A 27,215-nucleotide genomic window follows, 5' to 3' on the forward strand; every position below is an offset into this window, starting at 1 on the left:
TGGAGTTTATGTTTTTGGTGCTTCCAAATTCTCCCAAGCAGTCTTAGTTAGATTTCCATCTGTGCAACAGTGAATTATTGGCTCCTCCAGCTATTTTTGCTTTCAGTCCACTGTGTCTTTAAACACAAAAAAAAAAAAACACTTTAAAAAACACCAAACATCAAAACGTGCCCAGAGATGAAAGATACGCCACAAAATGACTTTTCATTTAGCTCAATGTGCTGACTAAAACCCTAAATCCTCATGCATCTGATCCTCCATTGTTCTAGTTCGAAACAGAGCAGAAATCATGGGTCAATTAATCAATCTAGATGATTGTCAAAGAATTAATCATTGATTGATTTAGCAAGTAAAACGTGAAGATTTGCTCGGTTTCCTTCATTCGATATCACAGCCGATTAAACTATTCAAGTTTTGAAGTTACTGAAAATACCACTTGTGAGTTCGTTTTTTTTTTATGTTTTTCTGGCTGTTTTTTAAGCAAAATTCTCAAATATTTGATGTTTCAAGCTTCTGAAATATGAGGATTTAATGCTTTTGACACACATGATGGTAAACGGAACACCTTTGGTTTTTGGACTGTTCGTCAAACTAAGATAAGACGTCTGACGCCTTGGTCTATGGGAAATGATTTACAATCATATTATAGACAAAATGATTCACTGATAAAAAAAAGATAATTAAAATAATCATAAGTTGAAACCTAGACTTTATCTTGTATGGATGGTTAAACCATGATGGTGTTGGTACTAATAACTGCAGCCTCTTCACATCAGCCTTCTCACAGCCTACATACCCCCCCCAACACACACACACTCTCCATAGTCTCCCTCTTTCTCACTCACACACTAAAGACACACCCACTTTCAACACACCCTCTGACACTGACCCTAAGCTCTGCGTCTCTCTTTCTCCAACACACACTACAACATTATTATCACACTGCTGTCAAGTGGTGAGGCCTGAGAGATGGCAGGACCCCCACCCGCCCAGCACACGCACACAGACACACAGGATTACCACTGCAGTCTCTCCATGAGCTCCTCCTGCATCACTCCATCCTTCCCTCAGGCTCCCTCCTCCCATCCCTCCTCACCAACATGCTCAGCAGCCTCCACAGCTAGCTAGTGTTAGCACTATCACACTGTACAATGCCATGGATGGTAACGAGCACAACTGAAGTGCAGCGCTGTGAAATGCTCGGGTCATGAAGTCATCTTTAGCTCATACTACAAGGAAAACGCCAATACAACATAAATTTACTATGTGACTTTCTTATTTAACCCTGAACATGCCTACTGTAGAAAAATGTCTATTCATGACTTAAGGGTAAAAAAAAATATCAAGCAAAGAACCAAAAGCAGCCCGACCACTTCATTATCCATGTTGTAGGGAAGGAAACGTACTTTAACAGTCAGCACAAACAAATTATGTAAGAATCCTTCACTGCCTTTACATTTCTTCTGTTGTGAATAAACACATCTACTGAGAGTTGGCCCAATCACACCAAATAACACCAAATCTTCTTCAAATGGTATGACTGACTATATGAAAGGGTTGTTAAGTTTCCTTATTATGATTTTGACACAAAATATAAGTGTGTAATTTGGATCAAGCCCCTTGATCAATGTGGCAACCACACACACCACTTTTGTTGCTGGTGGATAAGATTATGAATTGTGGCCTTTGACGCTGTTAGACTTCAATGAAAGAAGCAAGTCACTGTGTTGAATGCAGTCCTGGGATATGTTAGAACAAACTGTATTATGTTGTCCTGATTCATAGGTCATTTGAAGCAGGAACATAAAGTCACCTTCCTGAACGCAGCTGAACTCGCTCAACCCTGACTGAACCTTGTTTACTGCTGATAGAGTAACTTTTGAACTGTTGAACTGTTAAAAAAAATGTGTGTGATTATACTGGCAGTCTAATCTTTTTCCGAAAATCAGGATCTTGGGAACATAAAACATCAGTGATAAGAGAACTTTTAACAACAATTAATTCAATTCCTGTTAGTATGAAATCATGTACCTACGCTGCCAAATATGTGCCTCTAACTAACTATATGAATAAAACTGGATGCATAAGATGTGTCACTAAGCTGGAAAAGTTTTAGTGGGGGAATCACTTCAGCCATGAAGCAACATTCAGATGGAGGTTATCCACATTGACAGCTCACCATATGCTGTAAGAAACTCTGTCTAGGGACAAAAGCTGATGAGGCTGCTAAGCAAGACCAAGTACAAATCAACACAGACAATAAGAGGCAAACCCTTAAACTGAAGAAAACTGAACCAGCTGTTTGGCATTTTTGCTAGAAAAATTACTCACACAGAATAAATCTTCACATTTTAGAGGCTCCAACCACAGAATAATTGTTACTTTTGTCAGTTTAAACAACTGTAACGATGAATCCATTGTCAAAACTGTTGCAGTTTAATTCACTATTTATCAACTAAACAATAAATCAATTGTTTCAATTCTGATCCACATAAACCCATCACAGAATGAAAGTCAGCAACACTGCATTTAACCTGTGTCATGCAAAATTGCAAAACCTTTTTGTGGAGGTGTATTTTTTTTTACTTATTTTAAAGCAATTGTTGGGGTTATGTGGAATTTTGAGAGCATTTGTCACTTATATATTAACTTTTACAAACTAAAAATAAAATCAACCGATTAATCGAAAAATAATCAGCAGATAAATAAATAATGAAAATAATTATTAGTTACAGTCCTATACAGAATATTTTTTAATTATCTTCACCTCAAACAACAGCAATAAAATGCTGCTTCATCATTAAGGCATGAGTTACAGTAATCTAATGATGTGATATATCATAGTTATAACAGGGCACATTTTCCTTTTTTATTACATATTTTAGTAACATTCTAAAGCAGGACTTTTGGACTGGTGTTATCTACAGGAGGTGCTCATGAAAAACAGGAAATGCATGCAAATGTGCCTTTGCACTTTAAAACCAACGTCTTGGAGTTTTTAAAGCATTCAAAACAGTATACTAATAATATATATATATATATATATTAATAATCATGCTGGATATGGCTAAACTGAGTGTTAACAACATGGTAGTCAAACAAAACTTAGCACTGTATGAACTTTAACTCACTTGGCATGGTGTTTTCATCTGCAATTCCCCCACCTTTAAGAGGACCTGTAGGTAAGCATACACGTTACCATGGGAACCTCACTGGTCCTCACTGACGGTAACTTTTGTCAGCCAAAACCGCTGAAAGTTCATCTGACCTCAAGCAAGATAAGTGTGCTAACTTCTCTTAAAGAAATCCACCCTCACTTCCTGCATCATTTCTTCGGAATCGCCTTTGATGAAGTGCTTCGCTCAACAACCACAGCCATTCTTTCTGATTTCAAACAGATACCACGGTACCCTGAAGGTGTTTTGACGGGACAGGTAACTGGGTGGGCAGCTGTGACTATCATTGGGTTAGCAAACGCCAGGCTTTCTGAGAAGACCTCCACCCTGGAAGTCGCTACCTGCTCTAGCGCTGTCAGCGACCTTGTTGATTCATCATTTTATTCTCAACCGACCCCCGGCTACTAGCGGCGCTAAGGTTAACCACAGTTAACACCAGTCCGTGTTAACGATAGGTCACAGATGCAGTGATTTAATATTAGCGTACTGGCTAGCTGTTAGTAGTAGCTGGATTGCACCGTCTTCCAATTCCTTGTCGCTCTGGTCTTGTTCCACAGACCAATATTAGACAGCTCTCAAACATGTTAACAGGACAGTTAGAAGCTGACATTAGTCAGCTGCACCCGGTAAAAACGACCAACTAGCCGCGCTAGCGCATATATCAACGCAAGCTAGCAAGCAGGCTAACCAGTGAGAAGCTAACGTCTTTTTCATATTACTCATACTAAACTCTGTCCTTACCTCATAGTTCAGCCTCCATGGTGAAATACTGAATAAAGTAGCTCGCTGTGTGTTTATGTGGCCATATAATGTGGTATATTCTCCTAAAGTGAGCCGTTTTATCACCAAAACCCTTTCCGGTGATTCTCCTGTGGTTCCGAAATCCCGACCGACTGAGGGACAGCTGGAAAATGGGGTAACGCCACTGACATATCGCGAGATGTCATGGTATCTATAAGAAGTTAATGTGCAATCCCGCGAGATCTTATGAGCTGTTGGCTTGCCTGGATCACAGGGACGCTGTGAGGTAAAAGGATTAGTAGCGCTCCTGCTGGATGCTGTTTACTAGAGGGGGAAATCAGTTTGTTGATAAAATATATCAAAAACCAAAAATATGCAAGCAACAAAGATGTAAGGTGAATACAATAAAGCTATAAGGTGTTTTTATCGTGGAGTTTTCAACCATCATGTAAAAGGAGCACAGTAGATATGGCATATCTGTATGAGAGTGACATATTATTGATTCCACATGAATAATTGATTGAAGTTTTCATAAAGATATATTTTGGTATATTTACATTGAATATTTTATAGGTGAATGGTACTTTTAAGATGTGGTAATCCATAACATCCAGTAGTAGGCGGTGTTGTGATAATATATTAATACCAGCAGCCAAACATGGAAAGATAGAAGAAGAAGAAGAACAGGTCAGCTGATTTCAAGCTAGTTAGTGTAGCAGGCAAAATAGCAGGAGAAAATAAATGAATAGAGTTATTGCTAATCAAATTTTATTATCTTGAGATCCTCTATCTGTCTATCTGTCTTGTCTGTCTGTATGAATTAACGGTGTGACAGCATGAAAGGTTTATACTGTCGAGCTGCTGGGAGTGATGCTGAGCCCAAGTTCGTTATTCAGGAAACGGTGAGTTTGTGTTTTTATTTCCAGGCTGATTGAACGATACCTGATCAGGAAAAGTCAATAAAGTGAAACCATGGCTGCACCTGCAGTCATGAGTCATCTGCTGCCCAATAGTAGCTAGCAGAGCTAAATCTTAATTTAGCACATTGTTAATATTGGTTAGATTTATGCTATTTTTTATAGACTTGAAATTGAAAACCAATCAGTCTCTAATTACTTATTCATTTTTCCAAATGAATTGCCAACCATGATGTGTTGTAGGTTTATTAGACAGAGAATTGATAGCACTGTTGTGATGAATTGTAAGGCATCCATAATGTATGACTTACAATCTGTTTTTGTGTCTCCGCCTCTTTATTAAAACCTCTACTTGTGTTATTAAATAGACTGTTTTTGCCTTTTGTCTGTGCAGCTGATGTTAACCCAGACTGACAGACAGCTTGTGTCTTTCTGTTTCTCTCCAGAGCCTCCCAGAGGTGTTAGGCAGCCATCAGGTCCGAGTTCAGGTGAAGGCATGTGGACTCAGCCCGCTGGACCTCAAGGTACTTAAATCACACACAGTTTATGTGGATATAACTCTCTTGACTTTCCTACCAGTAAAGGTCACTGAATTGAATTGAAATCATTTGGTTAAATACACCAGCTCTTGCCTGACTGTAGCGATCCCTGCTGACTCCTCTCTGCTCGTCTGTCCCGTGCTCCAGTTGCTCAGTGACGTCGGGATCCAGAGAGATTTAATTCCTGTTGGCAGAGAGGTGGCCGGGGTCGTCCAGCAAGGTCACACACACACACACACACACACACACACACACACACACACACACACACACACACACATTTACATTTTTGTTACATGATAGTTGAATTTTGAAAAGGAATACATTTAATTCATAGTGTCTTTACAGCCTGTGTCAGCAGTAGTTTCACTGCTGTGTTTGTCTGTTTTTTCCTGCAGTGGGCCCTAAGGTCTCCTTCTTCCATCCTGAGGACGAGGTTGTAGGTAAAAAAACATTTATATATCTGAGGATTAACACAAGTTTAACCATTGTGGTTATTAATCATTAATATTGTAACACACTTGTTATTGCCATATTACTGGTGTCCATATTGTCCGATACCCAGTATACATTACACCCACAGGTGAACTTGAGTGTACAGTACATCCTCACATCTTCTCTTCCCAGGTATTCTTCCCCTGGACTCTCCCTGCTCTGGACTCTGTGATGTCATTGACATAGATGAACACTATTTAGGTACACACACACACACACACACACACACACACACACACACACACACACACACACACACATTTACATTTTTGTTACATGATAGTTGAATTTTGAAAAGGAATACATTTAATTCATAGTGTCTTTACAGCCTGTGTCAGCAGTAGTTTCACTGCTGTGTTTGTCTGTTTTTTCCTGCAGTGGGCCCTAAGGTCTCCTTCTTCCATCCTGAGGACGAGGTTGTAGGTAAAAAAACATTTATATATCTGAGGATTAACACAAGTTTAACCATTGTGGTTATTAATCATTAATATTGTAACACACTTGTTATTGCCATATTACTGGTGTCCATATTGTCCGATACCCAGTATACATTACACCCACAGGTGAACTTGAGTGTACAGTACATCCTCACATCTTCTCTTCCCAGGTATTCTTCCCCTGGACTCTCCCTGCTCTGGACTCTGTGATGTCATTGACATAGATGAACACTATTTAGGTAACACACACACACACACACACAAATGCAGGTTGTGTAATGTGCTTCTGTAGTAATTCTTTCCGACTTCATCTTGATGCCTCAACATTCAGTCCAGCTCACTCGCTTCTAAAAGGTCAAGGTTCTCAGCTTCTCCACTCTGCCCTAAAAAAAAATTTCTGATGCAGTGGTTTTTTTAGAGGTGGATGTTCTTTTTCCACTTTGCATCTGCACCTCATATACTTTAAAAAGAAGAAGCAGTGCTGGGAGTTTGAAAGCAGCAGAAAAGTGTAAAAAGTGCACACATCGCCCCCTTTTTCACAAGTACAGAAAGAAAATTATTTCTCTGTTTTTTTTTATGTTTAAAGAATCATTTGGAAAAGCGAACGCCATCATAAAACATTTAAAACATTTTTATTTCTCACATATCAACCAGCTCCCTCAAAGCTAGAAACTGTGTCATGAAAACATAATGAAATCCTATGAAACCGATTCAGTAAATGTATGAGTGTGTGTGTGTTTTCTGTTTTCCAGTTCAGAAGCCAGAGAAGCTCAGCTCAGTGTGTGTTGCGGCAGCACTGCGCGATGGCCTCTGCGCTTACACTGCTCTACACACACATGCTCGCATGGCAGCCGGACAGACAGTCCTGGTCCTGGATGGAGCCAGCGTACGTAAAAAAAACCACAAAAACAGAAGAATCAAACATCTTGGTAACGTCTGAAATGTAAAATGCATCAGTAGACCTTTGCTGCGTCTTCTCCTTCCCGTTTAAACTTTTAAATAAATGCCAAAAAAAACAAAAGATTTTCATACATTTCCTAACAAGCCCTTCTCCTCTCCCGCCCCAGTGTTTCGGCCTGATGTGCATCCAGCTGGCCTCTTACCACGGAGTGAAGGTTCTGACGACGTCACATTCGCCACAGAAACACACATTCCTGGAGCAGCTCCGGCCCAGCGTAGGTCCGTGCGGGCCAGTGCTGTGATGTCTGTTGGAAACTTGTACAGGCTTTTAAAGCTTTGAACCCAAACTCTGCCAAATGTCTGTGAACGGTTAAAGCTGCGATTTCTACAAAATCACAGCAGTTATTTAAGGAACGGAGAACTACTCTTGTCTGATCATTTCATCCTCTTTTACCCCGCTTTCATCTTTAATTCCTTTTCCTTTCTCTCTCTTCACCTTCATATTTTCCTCAGGCGTTCAGGATCCTTTAGTAGGTGAGATCTTTTATTTCTGTCTTTCTGACTGACTTGCTTCCTTGTTGGGTTTCTAATTCTAATAATAAATCGTTGATGTTTTACTTGTAATTGTCAGTAAGATGTGTCTCTCATCTGCCTGAAGCCAGGATTATTGTAGTCTACAGCAAATCATAACAGTTCATTTTAGTTGTACTATTTGTCTTTTTATTTATTTAATATTTTGCAGTTTATTTGTTGTTTATATCATATGTAATTTAATCAATTTGACCAAAAGAAGTAGTTGAAAAAGGGAGACTGAGTGGAAAAAAAAACAGTTTATGGCTAAAATCTGCTGCCACCATGTGGAGAACATGAAAAACTGCAACAGTTCAACTTGAATGAGCTTTGGTTGAGATGTTTGGTGTAGTTTTATAGTCGGTTTTTCTGTTTTAAATGTGAAGGAAAGTGACTCATGATTTCATGTGGCTGTGTCTGTGTGTATGAAGCCAGGGTAATTCAAGTCTATAACGGCTCATCAGACCTGCTGCCACTGGTCTTGGAGGAGACAGGAGGACTGGGAGTGGATATAGTCATAGACTCTGGAGGTAAAAACACATTCACCGTTAACACTGATGCACATGTGTGTGATTGTAAAAATGGACACTAAGTGTGTGTGTGTGTGTGTGTATGTGTGTGTAGTTCGTCTGCAGGAAGACAAGGAACCAGAGGAGACAAAACTACTTCCACACAAACATGACATCATCAGTGTGCTGGGAGTCGGGGGGCACTGGGTCACATCCCAACAGGAACTGCAGGTGAGTCAGATATAACAGCTGTAATTTACACCGATTACTTCAGAGTGATTAATCAATTCAATATTGATTATTAAAAAACATATTGCATTTTAAATTTATTCACAATTTAACAATATTTGAATGAACAAATGAGCATTTCTGTCAGTTTATCAGGCTAAAATCGAGATTACCCCCAAAAAGCCACACAGGTACTATGACAGATCAGTTATGTGCCAACAACAAGATACAGAAACAGAAAAAAAGGGCTAATCAAACCATTTTGAACAGCAATTTGCAAATTCAGTCGAATTCAAGAATCATGCTGTCAGACAAAACTGATTTTAGCCTTTTTAGAAAGCATCTTCATTCTCAGTCAGCACATAGTTCTTGTGGCTTTAAAGTGTTCCAATTGTCTGGAGTGAATATTAAAAGTGAAGGTAAACCTGCTTCGTCTTTAACAGCATTTTTTTATCACCTCTGTTTTGTTTTTTTTTTTACAGTTGGATCCTCCAGATTGCAGATTATTGCATTTAAAATCAGCATCTGTGTCGTTCCTCAACCCTGAAGTCTGGACAGCTTCATCAGCTCAGCAAGGGAGATACCTCCGTATCCTTTTCCCACAAGTGTGAAATCTAAAACGCATGCAACATGATCGGGCACATACAGTACACGGTCTCCTTTAAGGTCTTTGTGAGTCCTTAACAGCCTTTTACAGATATTCTGAAGGACATTGTGGAGAAGATGTCAGCTGGAGTACTCAGGTAACTTATAAAACACGTCAATCATTCTGTGGGGTTGAAAGGTCCGTCACGTTAAAGCCCTGGTGTGTAAGATTTCCTGCAGATTTATGGGTAGATTCATAATACTGAATACCAATTCAGTTTCCCCAGTGACATTTAACAGGATGAGCAGTTCATAAAGTGGATGGATATGTAAATTAAATTAGATCGAAGCTGGATCTTCATACAATTTTAATATATAAAGTTATCTGAATCTTATTATCCAGACAGGGGAATGTCACATGACATGATTTCTGGTCATTTCAGAAGTCGCCTGGTGCAGCTTTAAATATATTGGAGGTAGGAAACTGAACAGAGCTCACAGTTGAGTTTACAGTATAAAGACCGCTGTAAAGGTGTCACTGCAGACATTTTTTCTTGACACCGTCATGTGACCTTCAGCCAAAACTGCCAGAGCAATAAAAGGATTGACAGCCCAAGATGCACTCGCTACAATCCGACCTAATCAAATCCAATCTGTCTGTCTGGTTCCAATCTGCCTCTCCAGGCCTCAGCCCGAGGAGGCGGTCCCTCTCTATGAAGCGACGGTTGCCATGGAGACCGTGCAGCGTCACCAAAAGAAAAAAGCCGTTGTTCAACTCTGACCAAAAATAATCACATTCTGCTGCGACGTGAGACAAACACGGGCCACGGTTCAACAGGATCAGGGCTTTGTGCAGTTAAACTGTTTAATGCAGCCAGTGAACATTTACAAACAGTTGTTGTTTTCACTCGTTAAATTGTTAATCACAACATGCGTCATGTGGGAGACGAGGAGATAGACCTGTTGCATTTCCATTAATTGTGCTAATACTGAGAAACAGACACATTAACACCTATAATCAGCGTCTCTGAACCTTTTTTTGACTTTAAACCACAGGAAGAAACCGATCTAACCACGGAGCCAGTGGGTTTCCTTCAAATACACACTCAGCCTCTGGATATGTGTGACTTCACGTGAGACTACAACCCCACACCAAAGCCTCTGTGGTCACTTTATATATCTTAAAGAATCCATGCACCTCAGTTTGACTCAATAAATACAGATTTTATTTTTTTTTTAAAAGACAACAGTTCTGGTGATTTAATGAAAGAGTTGATTTCGATGTAAATAAAAAGTTTTGTGTGAAGAACTTTGTAATTACTTGAAAAGAAATCCTCTTGAATGGAAGTGATAAGAGAATCTTTGTTTTTTTTAATTACTGTGCCATTTAATCAGAAAATAAATAAAACAACATGAGAGCTGGAAATGCCTCTTTCTGACAGATCTGCCGCCGTGTTTTCTTCTTACACGAGTCCAGAAGGCTGCAGGAGTCATTTCAGTGCTCTGTATCAAGTGATGGTGGTGACGAGACCTTCATCGTCTTACTTAGTGTCATGATAACAGGGCAGATGCTCTTTCAACATACCTGGAATCAAACCTGGTTCCAGGACGTCGGGCAGGTCTGCTGCCGTGGTCAGACCTAAAGGTCGACAAGCAGAACAAGAACATGGAGGCTGTCCAGCGTTACCAGTTCGGCCAATAACCTCGCTTCTTGTTGCGACTGGCGGAGGCCAGAGCCCCAATCGGATGTCAGCTCAGAGTATCGACATCAGGTTGGCATGACAACGGTTCGTCTGGTTGTTTCATCATGCCTTGCAGCACCTCAAGACAGCACCCCAGGATGCACCTCTCCTCCTGTCGCAGTGACCTGACCACGTCTAGCTGCTCCCTGACTGACTGGTCACACCGCTGCAGGAGATCCGTGATCTACACACACGCACGCACGCACGCACACACGCACGCACGCACGCGCACACACCCACACACACACACACACACACACACACACACACACATACACACACACACACACGATGTAGAAAAACAGGTTGTGCTGCATCACTGGAAAATAGTTAAGAGTGTGTGTGTGCACACACCTTGTCCAGAGCTGTGTGTGTGTCTTGCAGCAGCCGCTGACAGAGAGTCTGTGCTGTGTGGACGCTCCACTCCTCCCTCTCCTCACACACCGCCTGGCCAAGCAACACTGCCTTCCACTGGTGACTGTGGAAATATACACACACATGCTGACAGCAGAACGAGCAACTGGACCTTATCTTTTATGTTGTGCAATTCTGTGTGTGTGTGTGCGTGTGCGTGTGTGTGTGTGAAGACTTACTACAGCGTTTGTGGCATGGACAACAGTCTGAGAGCCGTCATCAGCCTCCAGCTGGGGCCGTCGCTGGACACGGTGAGGTTTCTAACGGCGAGGAAGAGCGTCACATTTCAGATTTATTTTTAAATTATATTTAAACTCTGCAGGTTATTCAGGCAACGGATGAAAAAGGACAGTGACTTAGTTTACAGCCTTTGAGCAAAGACATTTAACATGAGAGAAAACATGTTTCCAAAAATGGAAACCTGTTCGACATGACCCGACACGACCCGAACCAAAAGAACAATGACATGGGAAAAGGACTCACTGAAGGAGGCTGTTCTCCTTGAGGAACTTGATCTTCTGGTTCAAATTCACGTCGCCTCTTAAAACATCACAAAGAAGATCTGAGGGTTCGGGGTCAAACGTACAGGTACAAAGTTAAACATGTAAAAATGACTGTGTCACCTGAATCTTTTGTGTGTTGTATTCAACTGGTATCAGCAATATCTTATATAGTGTGAAAAAAAACACCAGAATATCAACAACCTATGTCTACATAGACGACACTGTGGGGGTTGCCGGGGGCGACAAAGCCGTACTCCAACAACAGGCGCTGGTTATCGTGGGAACCGTAGTTTATGAAGGCCTGCTGGAAGCGCGCTGTCCCAGAAACGCTCCTGATTTCATAACATCTCGTCACGTCGTTGAAACTCGCTTTTACCTGAGAAAAACGTATTTCATTATATTTATGAAAAGTCGAGCAAGAGGAACGTCACAGATTCTGTATATGAAGAGAAACACACCCTCAATAATTTAGACAGATACACGACATCTTACGTACAGGTGAGTGTAATGTTTACCTGCACGTCGGGCTGGTGGTTGAGCAGGTCCAGGAAAGGAGCTAAAGCATAAACATCCTGTCCGGACAGGCAGTTGTTGGATGGGCGGGACATGAAGACAGAGCGTGTGTTGACACTACACCATGCCCACCTGGAGGAAGATGAGTGGGGGGGGTAACAGTTTAATAACCTGACAGGTGAACAGTCCAACAGATTTTAGTCTTGAAACATTATCATCTCAGAAACTGTTCATTCAGAGATTTATCGTTACTAAACGTTAACGACAGATACTAAAATAAATAAAGCACAGCTCCCTTGCTTTAGACTTGCATGTGTGTGTGTGTGTGTGTGTGTGTGTGTGTGTGTGAGTGTGTGTGTGTGTATGCACTTGTGAATACCTCAAGGCTTCATACGTCAACACCTCCTCCACGGGCTGATTCAGGATTGGCTGCAGGGATCTGGATCAAAAATAAAGCTTGGTATGTTTACCTATAAAACCATAACACCATATTAAATAAAATGCAAAATACAGTTTCAAAGAGGTTAGAAGAGTCGTCTAAATACCAAAGACACAAAATAATCAGACACTGTTTTGATTTAATTTGGATTCTTGTCTCAACACACTCGCACACACAACCTGTACGACCTGCTTCAGTGACCTGTGCGCCGGACTCACCTGAAAAAGTCCTGATTGGAGGAATGGATTTCTCGTACCGCCTCCCTCTGCTCCAAGGCCCGCCTCCGCACACAGGCAGGCAGAGCGGTCACGACGTCGTCGGTGAAATAGGCGGGGCAGGTGTAAGTGGTGGGCAGCACGTTGATGTAGGGGAGCCAATCAGAAGCCTCCCCTTGGTGCCGCTCACACACCAGGAAGACGCAGAGCGCCAACAGGGGAGAGAGGCGGCGTTTCCAGCTGCGGAGGGAAAAATAGTGACAATTTGGTTCATTCTCGTTCTGGCTCCTCCACCCTCAGCCTATCCACTCCACCTCCACCTCCACCTCCACCTCCACCTCCACCTCCACCTCCACCTCCACCTCCACCTCCACCTGTGCTTCCGTGTGTAGAGCTGCAGGAAGTACAAGCCAACTATAAAACAGCAAGTCTGAACAGGTGCTGACTGACAATGAAATCACACAGGACAAAGAATGAAGGATCTGATTGTACAGTTATTACTGGGTCACTGAAAAGATCATATTTGCATCTCAGTATTTTATATTGTTTTTACTCAGGTCTGTTTCTGTGTTTACCTCTTGATGTACTGTCCCAGGTAGCTGTCCAGAACAGTTGAGGTTGTGAGGAGACAGGACTCTGGTAGAGAAATGAGCAGCTGGCCAGGCTGACAGAAGAACAGAGTCAGACGAAGAGATTTAAACACTCTTCCATCTCACGACACATTTCTACTCTGCTGATGCACAACATTTCATCCACAGATCAATATCTGTACGAAGCGTCAAACGTCAAAACTCATCAACCCAAAAGTCAAAAGTCATTTAGATCTCAAGCAGTTAAGCTTGAATGATATTTACTTTATAAATAACTTGGTAAATCATCTCTTTAAACATATAAACAGTGTCCAAGAGTGTAATTATTGCTGATTTAACACATGACTCTTTCTTTAAAATCAAAAGTAAAAACAGCAAAAAACAAAATGAAGATACACATTTATGAATGTTTAACTAACAACAGACTAAGTGATAAATTAAGCTTGAAAATTGAGATTCTTCAAAGAAGATTTAGCCTAAAGTTCATTTCTATAAAAGCACATGTAGGTGCAGAATATGTCCCGATAAAATATCAAAACAAAAAAAGCATAAACATTGTTGTTGGTTGCTTGGTTCTTTATGACATTCATTACAGTTTATGTAAGTAACCTGCGTTATCTACAGAATGTAGCAACCTATTTAATCAATACACATCAGTCTGTATTAGCTGCCTTACCTTTATAGCTCTGAGAGTCTGCAGTCCTCTGCCTGTGTCTGCATGGAGAAGGGGAGGACACACACACACACACACACACACACACACACACACACACACACACACACACACACACACACACACACACACACACACACACACACACACACACAACCACAACAGGGTTTTTGCAGTTATTAATCAAGTTCGATTGAAAACATTTTAATTCATCTTTAACAAAGCACGGAATAAATTCAATATCATTTTCAGCTGCATATAACAATAATTCCCAGCAATATAATTAATCAATTAGTATAACCTGCAGCCATACATGGATTACTGTGCAGGACTGCAGGGCACAGTGTATGAAGTGACTGTTAATACTTTAAGTTAAAAGACTACAAAGATAAAATGATCCTAAAGAGATGCAAAAAAGCTACAAGGAGACGCAAAATGACTACGAATGAGGCGGCAGCGTCTCTTTCAGTCTGGGGGACCTATGTAGGAAGGGGGTGGGGGGGTTTAACTTGCCTATGTCCAGGGGCCCATTGTCTCATACTCCTTCCAGGCCTGGACACACATAAGCACCATTTAAGACTTTAATACCTTCTAATGCCTTTTTTTTTTTTTTTTAATGTAAGTGGATTCAATGTTTTTTAAAGACGTGTGAACACCCGCAGACATCACGTTTACATTCTTACATCTAGATATCACACTTACCTACACACACATCCTGTCACAACATGTACATTCTGTGTAGTTTATGTTACTAAAGGTGTCAAATGCCTCATCAAACAGCTAGCAGCTAACATCTAACGAGTAAACAAACCTACTGAGGTTTTATGTATAGGACATAAACGTATATTGGACCAAGTAGGACACCAGAGCCGTACCGGTGAAGAGGGCTGGCTGCAGCAGTGTCGAGGTGAATCCTCGCTGGTGAAGAAACTTCATCAGCTTCACATACTGCAGCTGGTGACACAGAGAGACTGAAGAAACAGACACAGACAGACTGGTGATGAAAGAGACCAGCGGGGAAGGGAGTGAAACACAAGTAACATTACAGCAGTAAACTTGTTTATACCTGACTGGACAGCGCTTTCACTTTTCTGCCTCCTCTTCCTCGCAGCTCGTCCAGCCCGACGGCCGCAGCCCCTCATGACCCACCCTGAGCCCGTGGACCCCCCCTGTGGTGGACAAACACAGATACACACAATAAACACACCTTAATAAAGTCGACCAAACCAACCACACACTGTTCACAACTCCTCTACAACTTTCTGAAGTTATAAAGCTCAATTTAATATCCCCACTGATCTTCAGATCACTATCAGCAAACTGTAATAAATGATCCAAACTGTTGCACATGCCTCAATTACTGTTTGCTTTTTCTATTTCTAGGTTTATGAAGTAAAACATACTTAAACTATAATTTAAAGTATGAAAAGAACACAGTTTCTTATGGTTAAAAGACGCCAAACGGCTGCAGTGTGCTATCCACAAGCCTGACAAAGGACATACAGCACCTGGCCTGAACTGAATGTCCTCTACAGGACAGGAAGCATCTCTAGAGTAGATTTATGAAACACTGGGTCACATGACATGGAAGCTGTTGCAAAAATATTTGTATTAAAAGTGATCAATAAATAAAGCTCAATTGCGGTCGAAGGGGTGAGCACTCTGCAGGATATGTAGCCACACCTAATGATAACATTTCCCATAAAATATTCCTTATGCATAGACAAAACACTAATATACCATGAACCATGTATTGATTAACTTGACTCAGTATGATCAGCCGCGGGGGCAGGTGAGGTCCTGGGCTGGGGACAGCGATCACCAGACACCGGTCGGTTGTGAATGTCTAAAGTAACTTCAAACTAATTCCAGTGCGAATCACCCCAAACCTTCACTGGTGCAGTAACCAAACCCTGACTCCCCTGCATACATCACACCCATCATGCACCGCGCCGAGAGCCAAAGTCTATCAATCAGCCTAGATACTGTGGATGCAATACAATGAAAATCCAAGTACAATACCTATAAAATGTTCATGTTAAATCTTCATCCTGCACGGCGGCATCATGAGTGCTTCTCAAACCCACGTGGTCAGTGTGTTTTGTTTCCGGGTATGCGCAGTGACAATGCGCAAAACTCCCTCCGGCCATCCTCTCTCTTTCTTTCCTGTCGTTGTCTCACTGTGCTTCACTCCTCTCTGCAGCTCCAGCACCGCAGCTTCACCCAGCACCACGACACCAGATCACAGTAAGAAGCCTCCGCCTCACTTCAGAGTTAGTTAGCTAGTTAGTAAGCTACTACAAATATAATATATAAAATATAAATGTATATCGCTGGAAAGCGCTGGAAAACGCTGGAAAACGCTCGGATCAGCCAGTCAGCGTTATGCAACTGAAATCAGGCGAAAGTTCCTCTCTTAAAGCTGACAATGCGTCATGAAACAGGCGACTCTTGATATTTCCTTTTGTCTTCAAATGCAACATATAATAACGTTTACTTTCACACCCATATTTGCAGTAATAATCCTGTATAAATCCTTGCACAACCGGCTCTCATGGAAGTTTGCATCAGGACCTAGGGTCATATAATAGTTGCCCCAGTGTTGATAGTATGACTGTGCACTTTTTTTATTTTTTAAAGTAATTTATTCATAATTAATTGTCATTTTCAGGTTGAAATCATGGATATTTTGTTGGTTCTTTAAAAAAAAAAAACTTTTAAATCTGTTTTGACATAAAATGTATAAACTGAGACATTTAGCTTCCACTTTTAATATCTAAATTATAGCCACAGTTGCTTTATTCCAGTTTTCTCAGATTATTACACAGTTATATTTTGATTTCTCACTGTTTTTCTCCCTGCAACTGTCACCGTGACTCAGCAAATCTGATAACTGTGTGTGTGTGTGTGTGTGTGTGTGTGTGTGTGTGTGTGTGTATTTATCTACTGCCGTGAAAGTGCATTTTTCTCCTGTGTTTAATATGTGAGTTAATACACTGACGTCTCTCTATTTGGACAGATATGGCCACCAAGGTTGCCGTGATAACGGGCAGTAACAAGGGCATCGGACTGGCCATCGTCCGGGCGCTCTGCAAGCAGTTCCAAGGAGACATTTACCTCACTGCCAGAGACGTGTAGGTATCTCACCTGGAAACACCTGGGCCAGGCTGATGTATAGGTCACATGCATAATATCTTACCTCTGTTCTTCATTTTGACTTGACTTTTTCGTTGTCGCTGCAGCGGCCGTGGTCAGGAGGCCGTGCAGTCTCTGGCCTCAGAGGGACTGAAGCCCATGTTTCACCAGCTGGACATCAACGACCCGAACAGCATCACCACCGCCGCTGCTTACTTCAAGGACAAGTACGGAGGAGTGGACGTCCTCGTCAACAATGCTGGGATCGCATTCAAAAGTAGGTGTGATATATGGATATAATGTACGTTATAATACACTGGAGTCATACGCGCAAAAATGCTACATACAGATACGAAATTAGCACCAGCAGCATCAACCTTTAGTCTTATACCAGTAATAGCATTCAAAACATACAGCATCACAATGTCAGCCATAATTACAATTAGTATTAGTAGGAGTATTAGTGGTTGGGTTGTACAATTATGGCTAAAATGACCATCACCTGCATCTATATTTAAATCTATATAAACTGTATATATATTGTCATTATGTTTTTTAACACCTAATCTGAAATTTACATTTATTTCAATCAATTTCCTTTATTCATACGGAATCTGTTCTTCTATTGAACTAAAACTAAAAACATGCTCAGTAGTAACAATATGAAAATGCCACCAAACCATTAAACTAAATATCAGGAATTTAGCTCTACTTCATAACACTGATTATTTGCCTGAATAACGAAACAGCTTTGAAGGGAAAGAGTAATCACAGGGTAAAAAACCAATGAATGCGTTTGTTCAAACTCTGAAAAAGCAGCACTTGACTTGATGAAATTCAGTCGGCACTCTAAATGCAAAGCAATCAATCAGCGCTGCATCCAAGCACCGCAGTTAATTATATATCTTGTATTTGAGTTTTAGAATATGTTTGAACCAGGGGGCTTTAATTTGTGCCCAGGAAGTGACAATTACATCATGTCAATGCTCTCTCTCTCTCTCGCTCTCCCCAGCGGCAGACGACGCTCCTTTTGCCGTCCAGGCGGAGGTGACGCTCAAGACGAACTTCTTCGCCACCAGAGACATGTTGACTCACTTCCTGCCGCTCATCAAAGCGGGAGGTAAAGACACAGACCCGGACCAAGCCTGACTTTCTTCGCCTGAGAATATGAAGTGTAAACAGAAATACAGATGTGGCAGATGTTTGTAATAACGTTTGTGTTTTTTTCAAGGTCGCGTGGTGAACGTCTCCAGCTTCGTCGGCTCCAGTACTTTAAACAAGTGCAGCCCGGCCCTGCAGCAGCGTTTCCGCAGCGAGGACATCTCCGAGGACGAGCTGGTGGGACTGATGCAGCAATTCGTCGACAAGACCAAGAAGGGCGAGCACAAGGAGGGCGGCTGGCCTCAGACGGCGTACGGAGTGTCCAAGACTGGACTGACGGTACGATCGATCAGTCTGTCTGCAGAGTTCTGATCAGTTGTCTCACCTGTTGAGGCTTTAAAATAGATTCATATCGACCTCTAGAGTCACTGGTCTGAACCACGGCGCCAAAGATTTGAGAGACTGATTGAAAGGAGACATTGATTACACATACATGTGTCTGTGTGTGTGTGTGTGTGTGTGTGTGTTTCAGACCCTGTCTATGATCCAGGCTCGACGTCTGTCCAAGGAGCGACCGAACGACGGGGTAAACACTGAAATACAACAACTTTAAATCAAACAACAAACAGAAACCAACCAGTAAAAAGTCGTATAAATAATGTTAATGGGAGTTTATATGCTTTTGTGGCTCTGTGTCACTGCTGACATAAATGTTCATCATGTGGATTGTTATTATTATTTTTTTTTTTTTTACAGATCTTGCTGAATGCCTGCTGCCCAGGATGGGTGCGCACCGACATGGCTGGTCCCAAAGCAACCAAGTCACCAGACGAGGGCGCTGTCACCCCGGTTTACCTGGCCCTGCTGCCGCCCGGAGCCACAGAGCCTCACGGAAAGTTTGTCTCTGAAAAACAGGTTCAGCCGTGGTGAAAGGGTTAAAGCTGTGTGTGTGTGTGTTTGTGTGTGTGTCTCTGTGTGTCTGTGAGTAAATGAAATTGTGCCAGTGTTTGTACCAAAACAGTAATTTGCCAAAAACTCAGAATAGATTAAATCTTTCCAAAAAGAATCATGTCCACCATTAAAAAAAATATACAACAAGCATAACATGATGGAATCTGTGTGTGTGTGTGTGTGTGTGTGTGTGTGTGTGTGTGTGTGTGTGTGTGTGTGTGTGTGTGTGTGTGTGTGTGTGTGTGACTGATGGGTTAAATACACAGTAACCATGCAGTGCTGGCTAATCACTGGTGTTGGTGACACTCAATTTTTGCTTTTGTTTCACTTTGCCTTCAGTTTTATAAACATTTAAATGTTTTTTACAAGGAAAGAAGAAACTTTGTCTTAAATGGATGAAAATTAAATGTTCTGAAGTCAAAGAATATAAAATGCTTTTCTTGCAAAAATGCTTTTCAGTGCTTTTTCATTGAGATATTTCATTTCCAATAAAGAAACTTTCCAACAAATGAACTTTAAAATCCAGAATACTACTTTTTTAGACAAATAATATATAAAACATATAACATATGTTCTGCACCCTTCATGTATTAGCTCTGTTGATATAACAGGTTGTTCCTGTGCACACATGCACACATCATCAAACAAACACTCGTGGTGTCCTTTTAGATTTTATATTACTGACATTGTTATATTGAAAGAGAAAAACAAAATGATCAGGGGTGTTCAGTTTCCACAGGTACAATATAAAGGTCAAGTCACGTGTAGGTTTCATTTAACCATATAACTCCACCTAGTAATTCTACTTTATAGACACATTTATGGAGAGACATAATCACACACACACACACACACACACAATAAATAACCTCCTTGGAATAGTAATAAAGCCAACAAATGACACCAGCATGACATTATTTATGAGCCACATGTGGGTGTGGGATGTTTAGCTGTAGAGCTGGAGAAGCACAGAAAACCCCAGATTCATCCGATTTTTAAAAATATTTTTTAGCTTTAGAAGATCCAACAAGTGTCTAATCTAAAAGACGGTAAACTCCTGTAGCCCAAAGACGTGGCGCTGGTGTCCTCAGCTGCAGCTGTGGTCCTGCTTTTATTATTGTTATGTCTTTGCAGGCTCAAATTGTTAGAGGAGGGAAAACAAAAGGACACTTTTACCAATATCATTTATTTCACTGTAGCCAAATGTAATTTTGACTTTGCCCTGAAGTGTTTTGTATCTTTATTCATCTCCAAAATGTGTTAGATACATAAGCCTGGGTTTTTATATCTTTCTCCACCGCCCCGAATGAAATCCAAACGCCCAGAGGCCTTGTTAATGCCAAGTGCAAAGAAGGTCAGGGAAGGAAATCTCTTTCATATTGTTTTTGAGTGATAAGAGCATGATTTGTACAAAAATGTTCCCAGATTTTTCTGCTTTATCTCTCGTGCTTCCCTCTTTGTCCGTTTTAATTCTCCGAGTCAATAACAGAGTATAGACTGTGTAGAGCTTATATATTCTGTGTGTGTGTGACGGTGGGAGTTGTAGTCCTGTCAGACGGGAGTAAAGCCCCGATTACCTTGTAGATAAAACAAATCCACACGGCGAGAGAGAGACGGAGAGAGAGAGAGAGAGATGATAATCCTCTAATCCCTGCTGCCTGCCAAGGGAAACCCCATCACACGCTTGCTTTGATAATCACAGTGACCATGGTTATCATTGGCTGTAATTGCCGCATGAGCATTATAATTACTTTATTGATCCTGCCGTGGGGAATTCCCCCGGAGCTGAAACCCAACAAGTGATGCAATACACACAGTGATCGATACCAACGCTGTCCACATGTAGCACATAATAAGATCTGAGGGGAACCGCTTTTACTGATGACTGGTTCTAATTGATCTGAACTTAAGCAGCCACTAGGTATTTAGCATAATTGACATTTTGTGTGATGTTAAATAGGTTTAAATTTCTCCATTTTACGACAAAATGGAAATGGACAAATGCTCATGGGATTTATAAGTTATTGGGTGTTTTTGATTTTTACAGTCTTTTCAAAGAATAACTAATAATCTTGACCATGATCACATTTCGCTATCGTTTAGTATTTAACCTTATTTTATTCTTTCTATTCTTTCCATTCCCTCATGATAATTTCATTCACTCTATTTGAGTTGTACCCCCTTTGCTCCAGCAGGGTTTTTCTGTTCACCCCCCCCCCCCCCACACACACACACACACACACACACACTTCCTGCAGGAAGCTCAGCATGAAGGACGGGTCTGCAGAAAAACTCACCTTAATGAATATAGAGAAAATAAAAATCTAAAAGTTCTAAGTGCATTTACTGTGCTGCAGTTCTGACTGTGAGTGTGAAACACGTTCAGGCCAGTAAAAATGAAGTCAACTTCAAAGTGGCACCACGCGGACTAAATTAATCCAGCAATCATGCTCAGAGTCAGCCTTCATCTTCTGATGGACGTGCTAATGAAGCTGATGTTCTCCATCTGAACTCCATCATATGTACGCTAATTATTCTCCGTGTTAGGACTTGATTCATGAGCAGGTTAGAAACTCTGTCATATCGGCTGGAAGCAACACCCACTGGCTGATATTTGAAATCTAAATCTAATTAAAACACATCGTATAAAACCTGGGTTTACTATCGAACTTCTCAAACAAGCTGATGTGAGCTGACGACTGTTTCTGATCACCTGATGTGGCTGAAAATACCAATCCTCCCGTGTTGCTTTAACAGTTTTTGACTCAGTTGGGTAACACTGTCTGATAAATCACCCTTTAATTAATGGCTTTGCTTTATTGAGCATTTACAAGCCAATAAAAAAAAGAATAACTCTTGGGTTTCCAGGTCGTGGAAAATCCTCCTCCAGCATCACATTTGCCATGTTGTTATAACAATAATATAATATAATAATAAACTTTGATTCCTTTTTCTTTTTCTGGGTGTGGCAACAATATGCTTCTGTACAAAATGAATGGATTAATGTAAAATAATCTTTTATTGATGATTTATCAATTTTTATTAGTCTTTACTTTCTGTTAAGTTATAACTGTTAGTAAGTCATTAATAAAAAGACCATGAGTTTCTCGACTTTAAAACCCGAGTATACGGAGACTTATCAGAGAGTGGTACTCCACAAAGACATGAACTCGTCATGACTCCGGTTCAGTGGCTGCAGAATAATCACAATAGTTGCTGTGACTTTTCTAATAATCCTTTCGCAGCCTGCTGTTGTCCTCTTTTGATCAGTTCTCCAGGCTGCATCTGAGGACGCAGCCACAGCCACTAATCCCAAAAATCACAAGAATCTTGTCACAAACATTAAGACTTAAGCTTCTTAACACTTTCCCAACTTTTCTTTGCATTCATCCTTTTGTTCCTCGCAGCCTGGGTTATTTGGCCCAGGGTAAATCCACCTAAACTCTAATTATATTGTTATATTTAGAGAAGAGATTGAGGGAGTTTGCTAACCTTCTTTACCTTTTAAGAAATTACTCAGACTGAGATTTGCGCTTTGTCTCAGTGTGTGGTGTCAGACTGATGAAAATTATGTAAGTGTTAGACCATAAAGACAAGAAAACAAAAAGTAATTGCTGAATTTTAAAATTTTAATTGATGTCTTATGATTTCTTCTGACAGGACGTCGCGACTGTTTGTCAAACATCTATCCTGACCTTTAACCTCTCCTGTGTCTTTATAACGTTGGATATACAGCTGGTGTCTGCATCAGCTGGTGCAACTGAGGACGCTATAATCCAACAGAGATGGAGAAAAGTCAAACTTTCTCACCTTCTCACCTGTAGCAGACGTAATTAGTGAGATTTAAAGGTGCTGGGAGTTGGATTTTGTTACCTTTTGGCAGCCAAAAGCTTAGCCGTCTTTGTAGTAAAGCTCAGCTAACTTGCTGCTGGCTCAAGGACGGGAGATTGACATCAACCTTCTCATAAAACCGACAAGCATATCTCCCAAAATGTTGAATTATTCCTGAAACGGGTTGATACCTCAGAGAGCGTAGGTCCAGTAGATGGTCAGAGTGCTCAAGATTCACTGTCTTCCATATCTTCCTGTCTTTCAGATGGTTAATTTTGCTGCTCAGGAACGGCCCTTTCTCTTTGCTCTGCTCGCTCGCCTTTTGTTCAGAGTGACACTTAATTGCCACAGAGCCTCTACAACCCATTTTAAATTGGCACAGCTTTACATTCTAGTCGTATTCTGCAGTTTCTGGTGGTTATACACCCCATCAAACAGCAAATCTGGTCTCACATTTGTTGCTTCAACCTCTGGTGGTTAAGTGAGTCCCCGGCCTGGGCCAATGTGAATACTCCACATCTGAGCTGTATTCAGCGGGCCGGAGGAAACCGGCAGTTTCTCCCCTCCACGGACAGCGGAGAAAAGAAAAACTATGTATGGAAGAGATTTTTTATTTTTTTATCCAACTGGACACCAAACGATCTGAATACAAAAGTAAACTCCAAATGTTCAACGTGCTGTAAGTGTATCAGAATGACGATACTGTCGTGGCTTCCTATCCAAGACTTTTGAACTGTTTGAACCTAAGATTAGGATCACTGTATTTAACCTCAACTACATTTTTTATTTTTTGACCATTTACACATACTTTGGAAAATATTTTGTCTGTGCTTGTAAGTGAAATACTTTGTTACTCTGTCCTCAATGTTCGACGGAAGACGTGAAAATTTGAGCCGATTTGCAATTTTTTCCATTGTGTGGGACATCTTTAATAGCCTGCATCACTTTAGGCATGTGGATGAATGGTTTCATACTGTAGCTTTGTGTTGTTGCAGTTCATCCTCTTCACCACTGGGTGTCAGTAATGCACCACATCACATTACAGCTCTTTGCAGATGCTGCTCAGGAAAGATTCCTGCTCACAGAATTTTAAAACCTCTCCCTTCTGCTTTTGGTGTCTCAGCATGATCGTCCTGTCTGTCTCTCTGTTAGCTGAAGTCAAATGTTGATTAAATAAAATAAATACACATTATGCAGACAGTGATTGTAAGAAACATCCACTGGTGTGTGTGTGTTCTTGAATGGCCTTTTTGGGGATGTGACACCCGCACCAGGATAAAAATGTAAAAGTTGGAGTCATTTTAGGTCAGTGGCCATTTAAAGGTGTAAAGGGACGTTGGTTCATGTTTGAATTTAGCTCATGTTAGGTTGAGGCTAAGGGTTAGTGATTGAATGTCAGATTAAATGTCATTTTTATATGTCAGGAGAAAAATCCAAGTCCATGCAATGCATGACAACAAAAAAGGAAATATCTTGCTTTTGTGCCTTTTTGTGCCTCCTCCTCTCTAACTAATGTGCACATTCAGTCAGTTTTTATTTTATTTATTTTTTTCTGTTCTCTTGCAGGGACATAAACAAAGCATCAAAGTCACTGCCTGCTATACGGCGGGAATGTTGAACCGAAATGATCTGTCAGCTCTACAGGAAGGCTGCGTGTCCACTCCAGAGACCTGTCCTTACAGGACCGGCCTCTTATTCTCCTGCTTTGGAATGGAAAGGACACTGTGCTGGCATCAGACAGAACTGAGCGTCTTTTGAGAACTGAAATGTAGAGAAATCAGCAGGGGATGCACTTCATTGTAAAACAGACAGCAGGGAGGAGCATGTTCAATGACATGTTCAAAGAACAGAGGGAGTCGCAGTAAAAATACCTCCACACAGTGGACAACGGAGGGAACTGCCACAGAGTTTATTGTATTCCTGCTCAGTCAAGTGCATAAAAACATTATATTAGAGGATGATTTGTGTCAGAGATAATGTTGCTTCATTGACAACACATTGTATTATTTTCAGTTTTGTATATTCTTTTAATCATTGGCATATATGTTTGTATTTGATGCAGCAAAAAAATACTGAATACTGTTCTAATGATCATCAGCATCGTCGTCGTCGTCTCTATCAATAGAAAGCAAATACTTCCGCACACTTAATTCAGACTATTGACACTGTTTTGTTTTCACTGTTGATCTTAAAGGTGGAGGTGTCTCACTGTTTGTATGGAAGAACACAGCGTGTGGGAAAGCGTTGTATTTTTGGTGAAGATGATAACTCCCTGCACCCACGGAGTTTATAAAGGTGACAGTTTCCCTCCGGCCGTGTGGCGTCTTTGTAGCAGTTACTCTTTGGTCACGAATGTGTGATGCTGTCCCAGATGACATTCATCTTTCACACAACACAAAACCTCTCGTGTTCGCTTTTGACAAATATTCTTCATGAGAGTTTATCTCAAGGGTAAAAACACAGAGGGGTGGAATAATTTATTTTAATGTTGCTATAATGAATATTTTTTTATATCAACAATACATCAAATTATTATGTTAATGTGAAACAGGTTAATCTTTATAATAAACCTACAGAGGATTATTACTCTCTCACAGCTTTATGGAGCATTTCAGCATCTTGTAACTCATTTGGTTGATAGTTGGGTGTTTTCCAATCTGCGACTACAATTCTTTTTAAAATGATCCGTCACTGTAAAAAACAAACAAACCAACTATAAAAACCCACTTTACACTATTTTTGTCAGGCCTGGACTAGAATGAGGACTCAGATGCAGAGTGTCAATAAGGCAGTCTTTATTTCAATACTCCTACCTCGAGAGGGAGTGACAAATAAAACCAACTATGAAAAATTATGCTATTCGGGAAAGAATCTAATAAACAAAACCCACTCCAACTGGAGGGACAAAACTGCTGAAACAAAAAAGGAATAAACCAACAGAAAATCACTCCACAAGGAGGCTACAAAAACTGCTATGAACTTGACAAACAAAACTCTATACTATGAGAATACAAACAAAAAATCACTCACAAGGAGGTAAAGACGAAGTATAAGGCAAAGACAAGGCAAGGCATGGACTGTGATAGTAAGCTGGGGTGCACGACTGGAACGAGACACTCTGGCACAAGACAAAGGGAGACGCAGACTATAAGACACATGAGGGCAATGGGAAACAGGTGGACACAATCAGGAATCAGGGAAGACACTCAGACAGGTGACACATGAGGAAGGGCAAGTGACCTGAAACGAGAGGAGAGTTACTTTTCAAAATAAAACAGGAAATGACAAGACATGGAGACAGGACAAAACCCCAACTTAACCTCACCGTGTGACAATTTTCCCAGCATCATATGGCAAACAGACTGAGTTTGCAACCTGCTGGTGAATAAAATTGGAGATTCGGCAGCTAAAATGACCAGATATTTTTCTCAGGAGTGGGTGGAGACCCTAAACTGTAAATAAAGATGGACGTAGCCTCCGTGACGTCACCCACAGGTTTCTGAAGAGTGGTCTTGAAGCTCAGAGTGAGCTGCTCCGCCGTCGCCATCTTGGCAGCGTGTGACTCTGCCTAACTTCCGGGTGCTCCTCTTGGGGCCTGTGAAGCCTCTTATTCAGGGCAGACGCTTTCATCTGGTGACAAGTCTATTTCTGAGCCTTGGGAACATTTTGAAGCTTGTTTCCTGCTGAGAACTTGAGTGAGTTTTGATTATTTTAGATGAAGTGATTACTCACTAAACACAAAACAAGATTGAAGAAAGGAAATTGATTTGGAATCCACTGTTAAAACACTTGACGTGACGTATTTAATTGATATTAAACAGTATTTAGCGTTTGTCCCGCATGAGACGTGTAAATCTAAAATGATATATGTGTTATTGTTTGAACTGAATTGGGAGTTATTTGTAAAAATAATTGGTATATAAGGTGAAAAGAGGTGATAAGACTCCTGGAGGAGAAGACTAACAGAGATCAAGGACGATTGTGACAAAAGAATAATTGTGTCAAATTAAA

General features: G+C 40.9%; 4 protein-coding genes across 11 annotated transcripts in view; 2 read left to right on the forward strand and 2 right to left on the reverse strand.

The window, feature by feature from the left end:
• Window positions 1-4,320, reverse strand: part of itsn1 (intersectin 1 (SH3 domain protein)) — a 42,692-nt gene extending 38,372 nt beyond the window's left edge. For 2 of the 8 annotated variants that reach the window (XM_056395674.1, XM_056395677.1), the window contains exon 1: window positions 3,918-4,319. The gene's annotated coding sequence lies outside the window, so the exon portion shown is untranslated. Of the gene's footprint in view, window positions 1-3,917 lie in introns of all 8 variants that reach the window. The other 6 variants (XM_056395675.1, XM_056395673.1, XM_056395681.1 and 3 more) reach the window with 4 other exon arrangements.
• Window positions 4,321-4,548: 228 nt separating this feature from the next.
• Window positions 4,549-10,538, forward strand: cryzl1 (crystallin, zeta (quinone reductase)-like 1). The gene is made up of 13 exons (XM_056395684.1): window positions 4,549-4,819; window positions 5,281-5,358; window positions 5,521-5,593; window positions 5,772-5,816; window positions 6,001-6,069; window positions 7,058-7,191; window positions 7,373-7,484; window positions 7,719-7,739; window positions 8,207-8,305; window positions 8,400-8,515; window positions 8,995-9,100; window positions 9,210-9,255; window positions 9,782-10,538. The coding sequence occupies exons 1-13, from the start codon at window positions 4,754-4,756 to the stop codon at window positions 9,876-9,878; spliced, it is 1,062 nt and encodes a 353-aa protein (XP_056251659.1). The 5' UTR covers window positions 4,549-4,753; the 3' UTR covers window positions 9,879-10,538.
• On the reverse strand, window positions 9,944-16,334 carry setd4 (SET domain containing 4). Its single transcript, XM_056395682.1, has 13 exons — window positions 16,209-16,334; window positions 15,253-15,355; window positions 15,062-15,157; window positions 14,190-14,227; window positions 13,499-13,587; window positions 12,927-13,163; window positions 12,649-12,708; window positions 12,272-12,401; window positions 11,958-12,132; window positions 11,737-11,815; window positions 11,433-11,513; window positions 11,194-11,317; window positions 9,944-11,023 (listed from the first exon to the last, which is right to left on the reverse strand). Exons 2-13 carry the CDS (start codon window positions 15,326-15,328, stop codon window positions 10,847-10,849), a joined length of 1,362 nt encoding a protein of 453 aa, XP_056251657.1. The 5' UTR covers window positions 15,329-15,355; window positions 16,209-16,334; the 3' UTR covers window positions 9,944-10,846.
• On the forward strand, window positions 16,298-19,886 carry cbr1 (carbonyl reductase 1). Its single transcript, XM_056395683.1, has 7 exons — window positions 16,298-16,433; window positions 17,206-17,320; window positions 17,429-17,598; window positions 18,334-18,441; window positions 18,553-18,761; window positions 18,955-19,008; window positions 19,179-19,886. The coding sequence occupies exons 1-7, from the start codon at window positions 16,313-16,315 to the stop codon at window positions 19,350-19,352; spliced, it is 951 nt and encodes a 316-aa protein (XP_056251658.1). The 5' UTR covers window positions 16,298-16,312; the 3' UTR covers window positions 19,353-19,886.
• The last annotated feature ends 7,329 nt before the right edge of the window (window positions 19,887-27,215 follow it).

The sequence above is a fragment of the Seriola aureovittata genome, chromosome 14 (genome assembly GCF_021018895.1).
Source record: "Seriola aureovittata isolate HTS-2021-v1 ecotype China chromosome 14, ASM2101889v1, whole genome shotgun sequence".
NCBI classification, from domain to species: Eukaryota; Metazoa; Chordata; class Actinopteri; order Carangiformes; family Carangidae; genus Seriola; species Seriola aureovittata.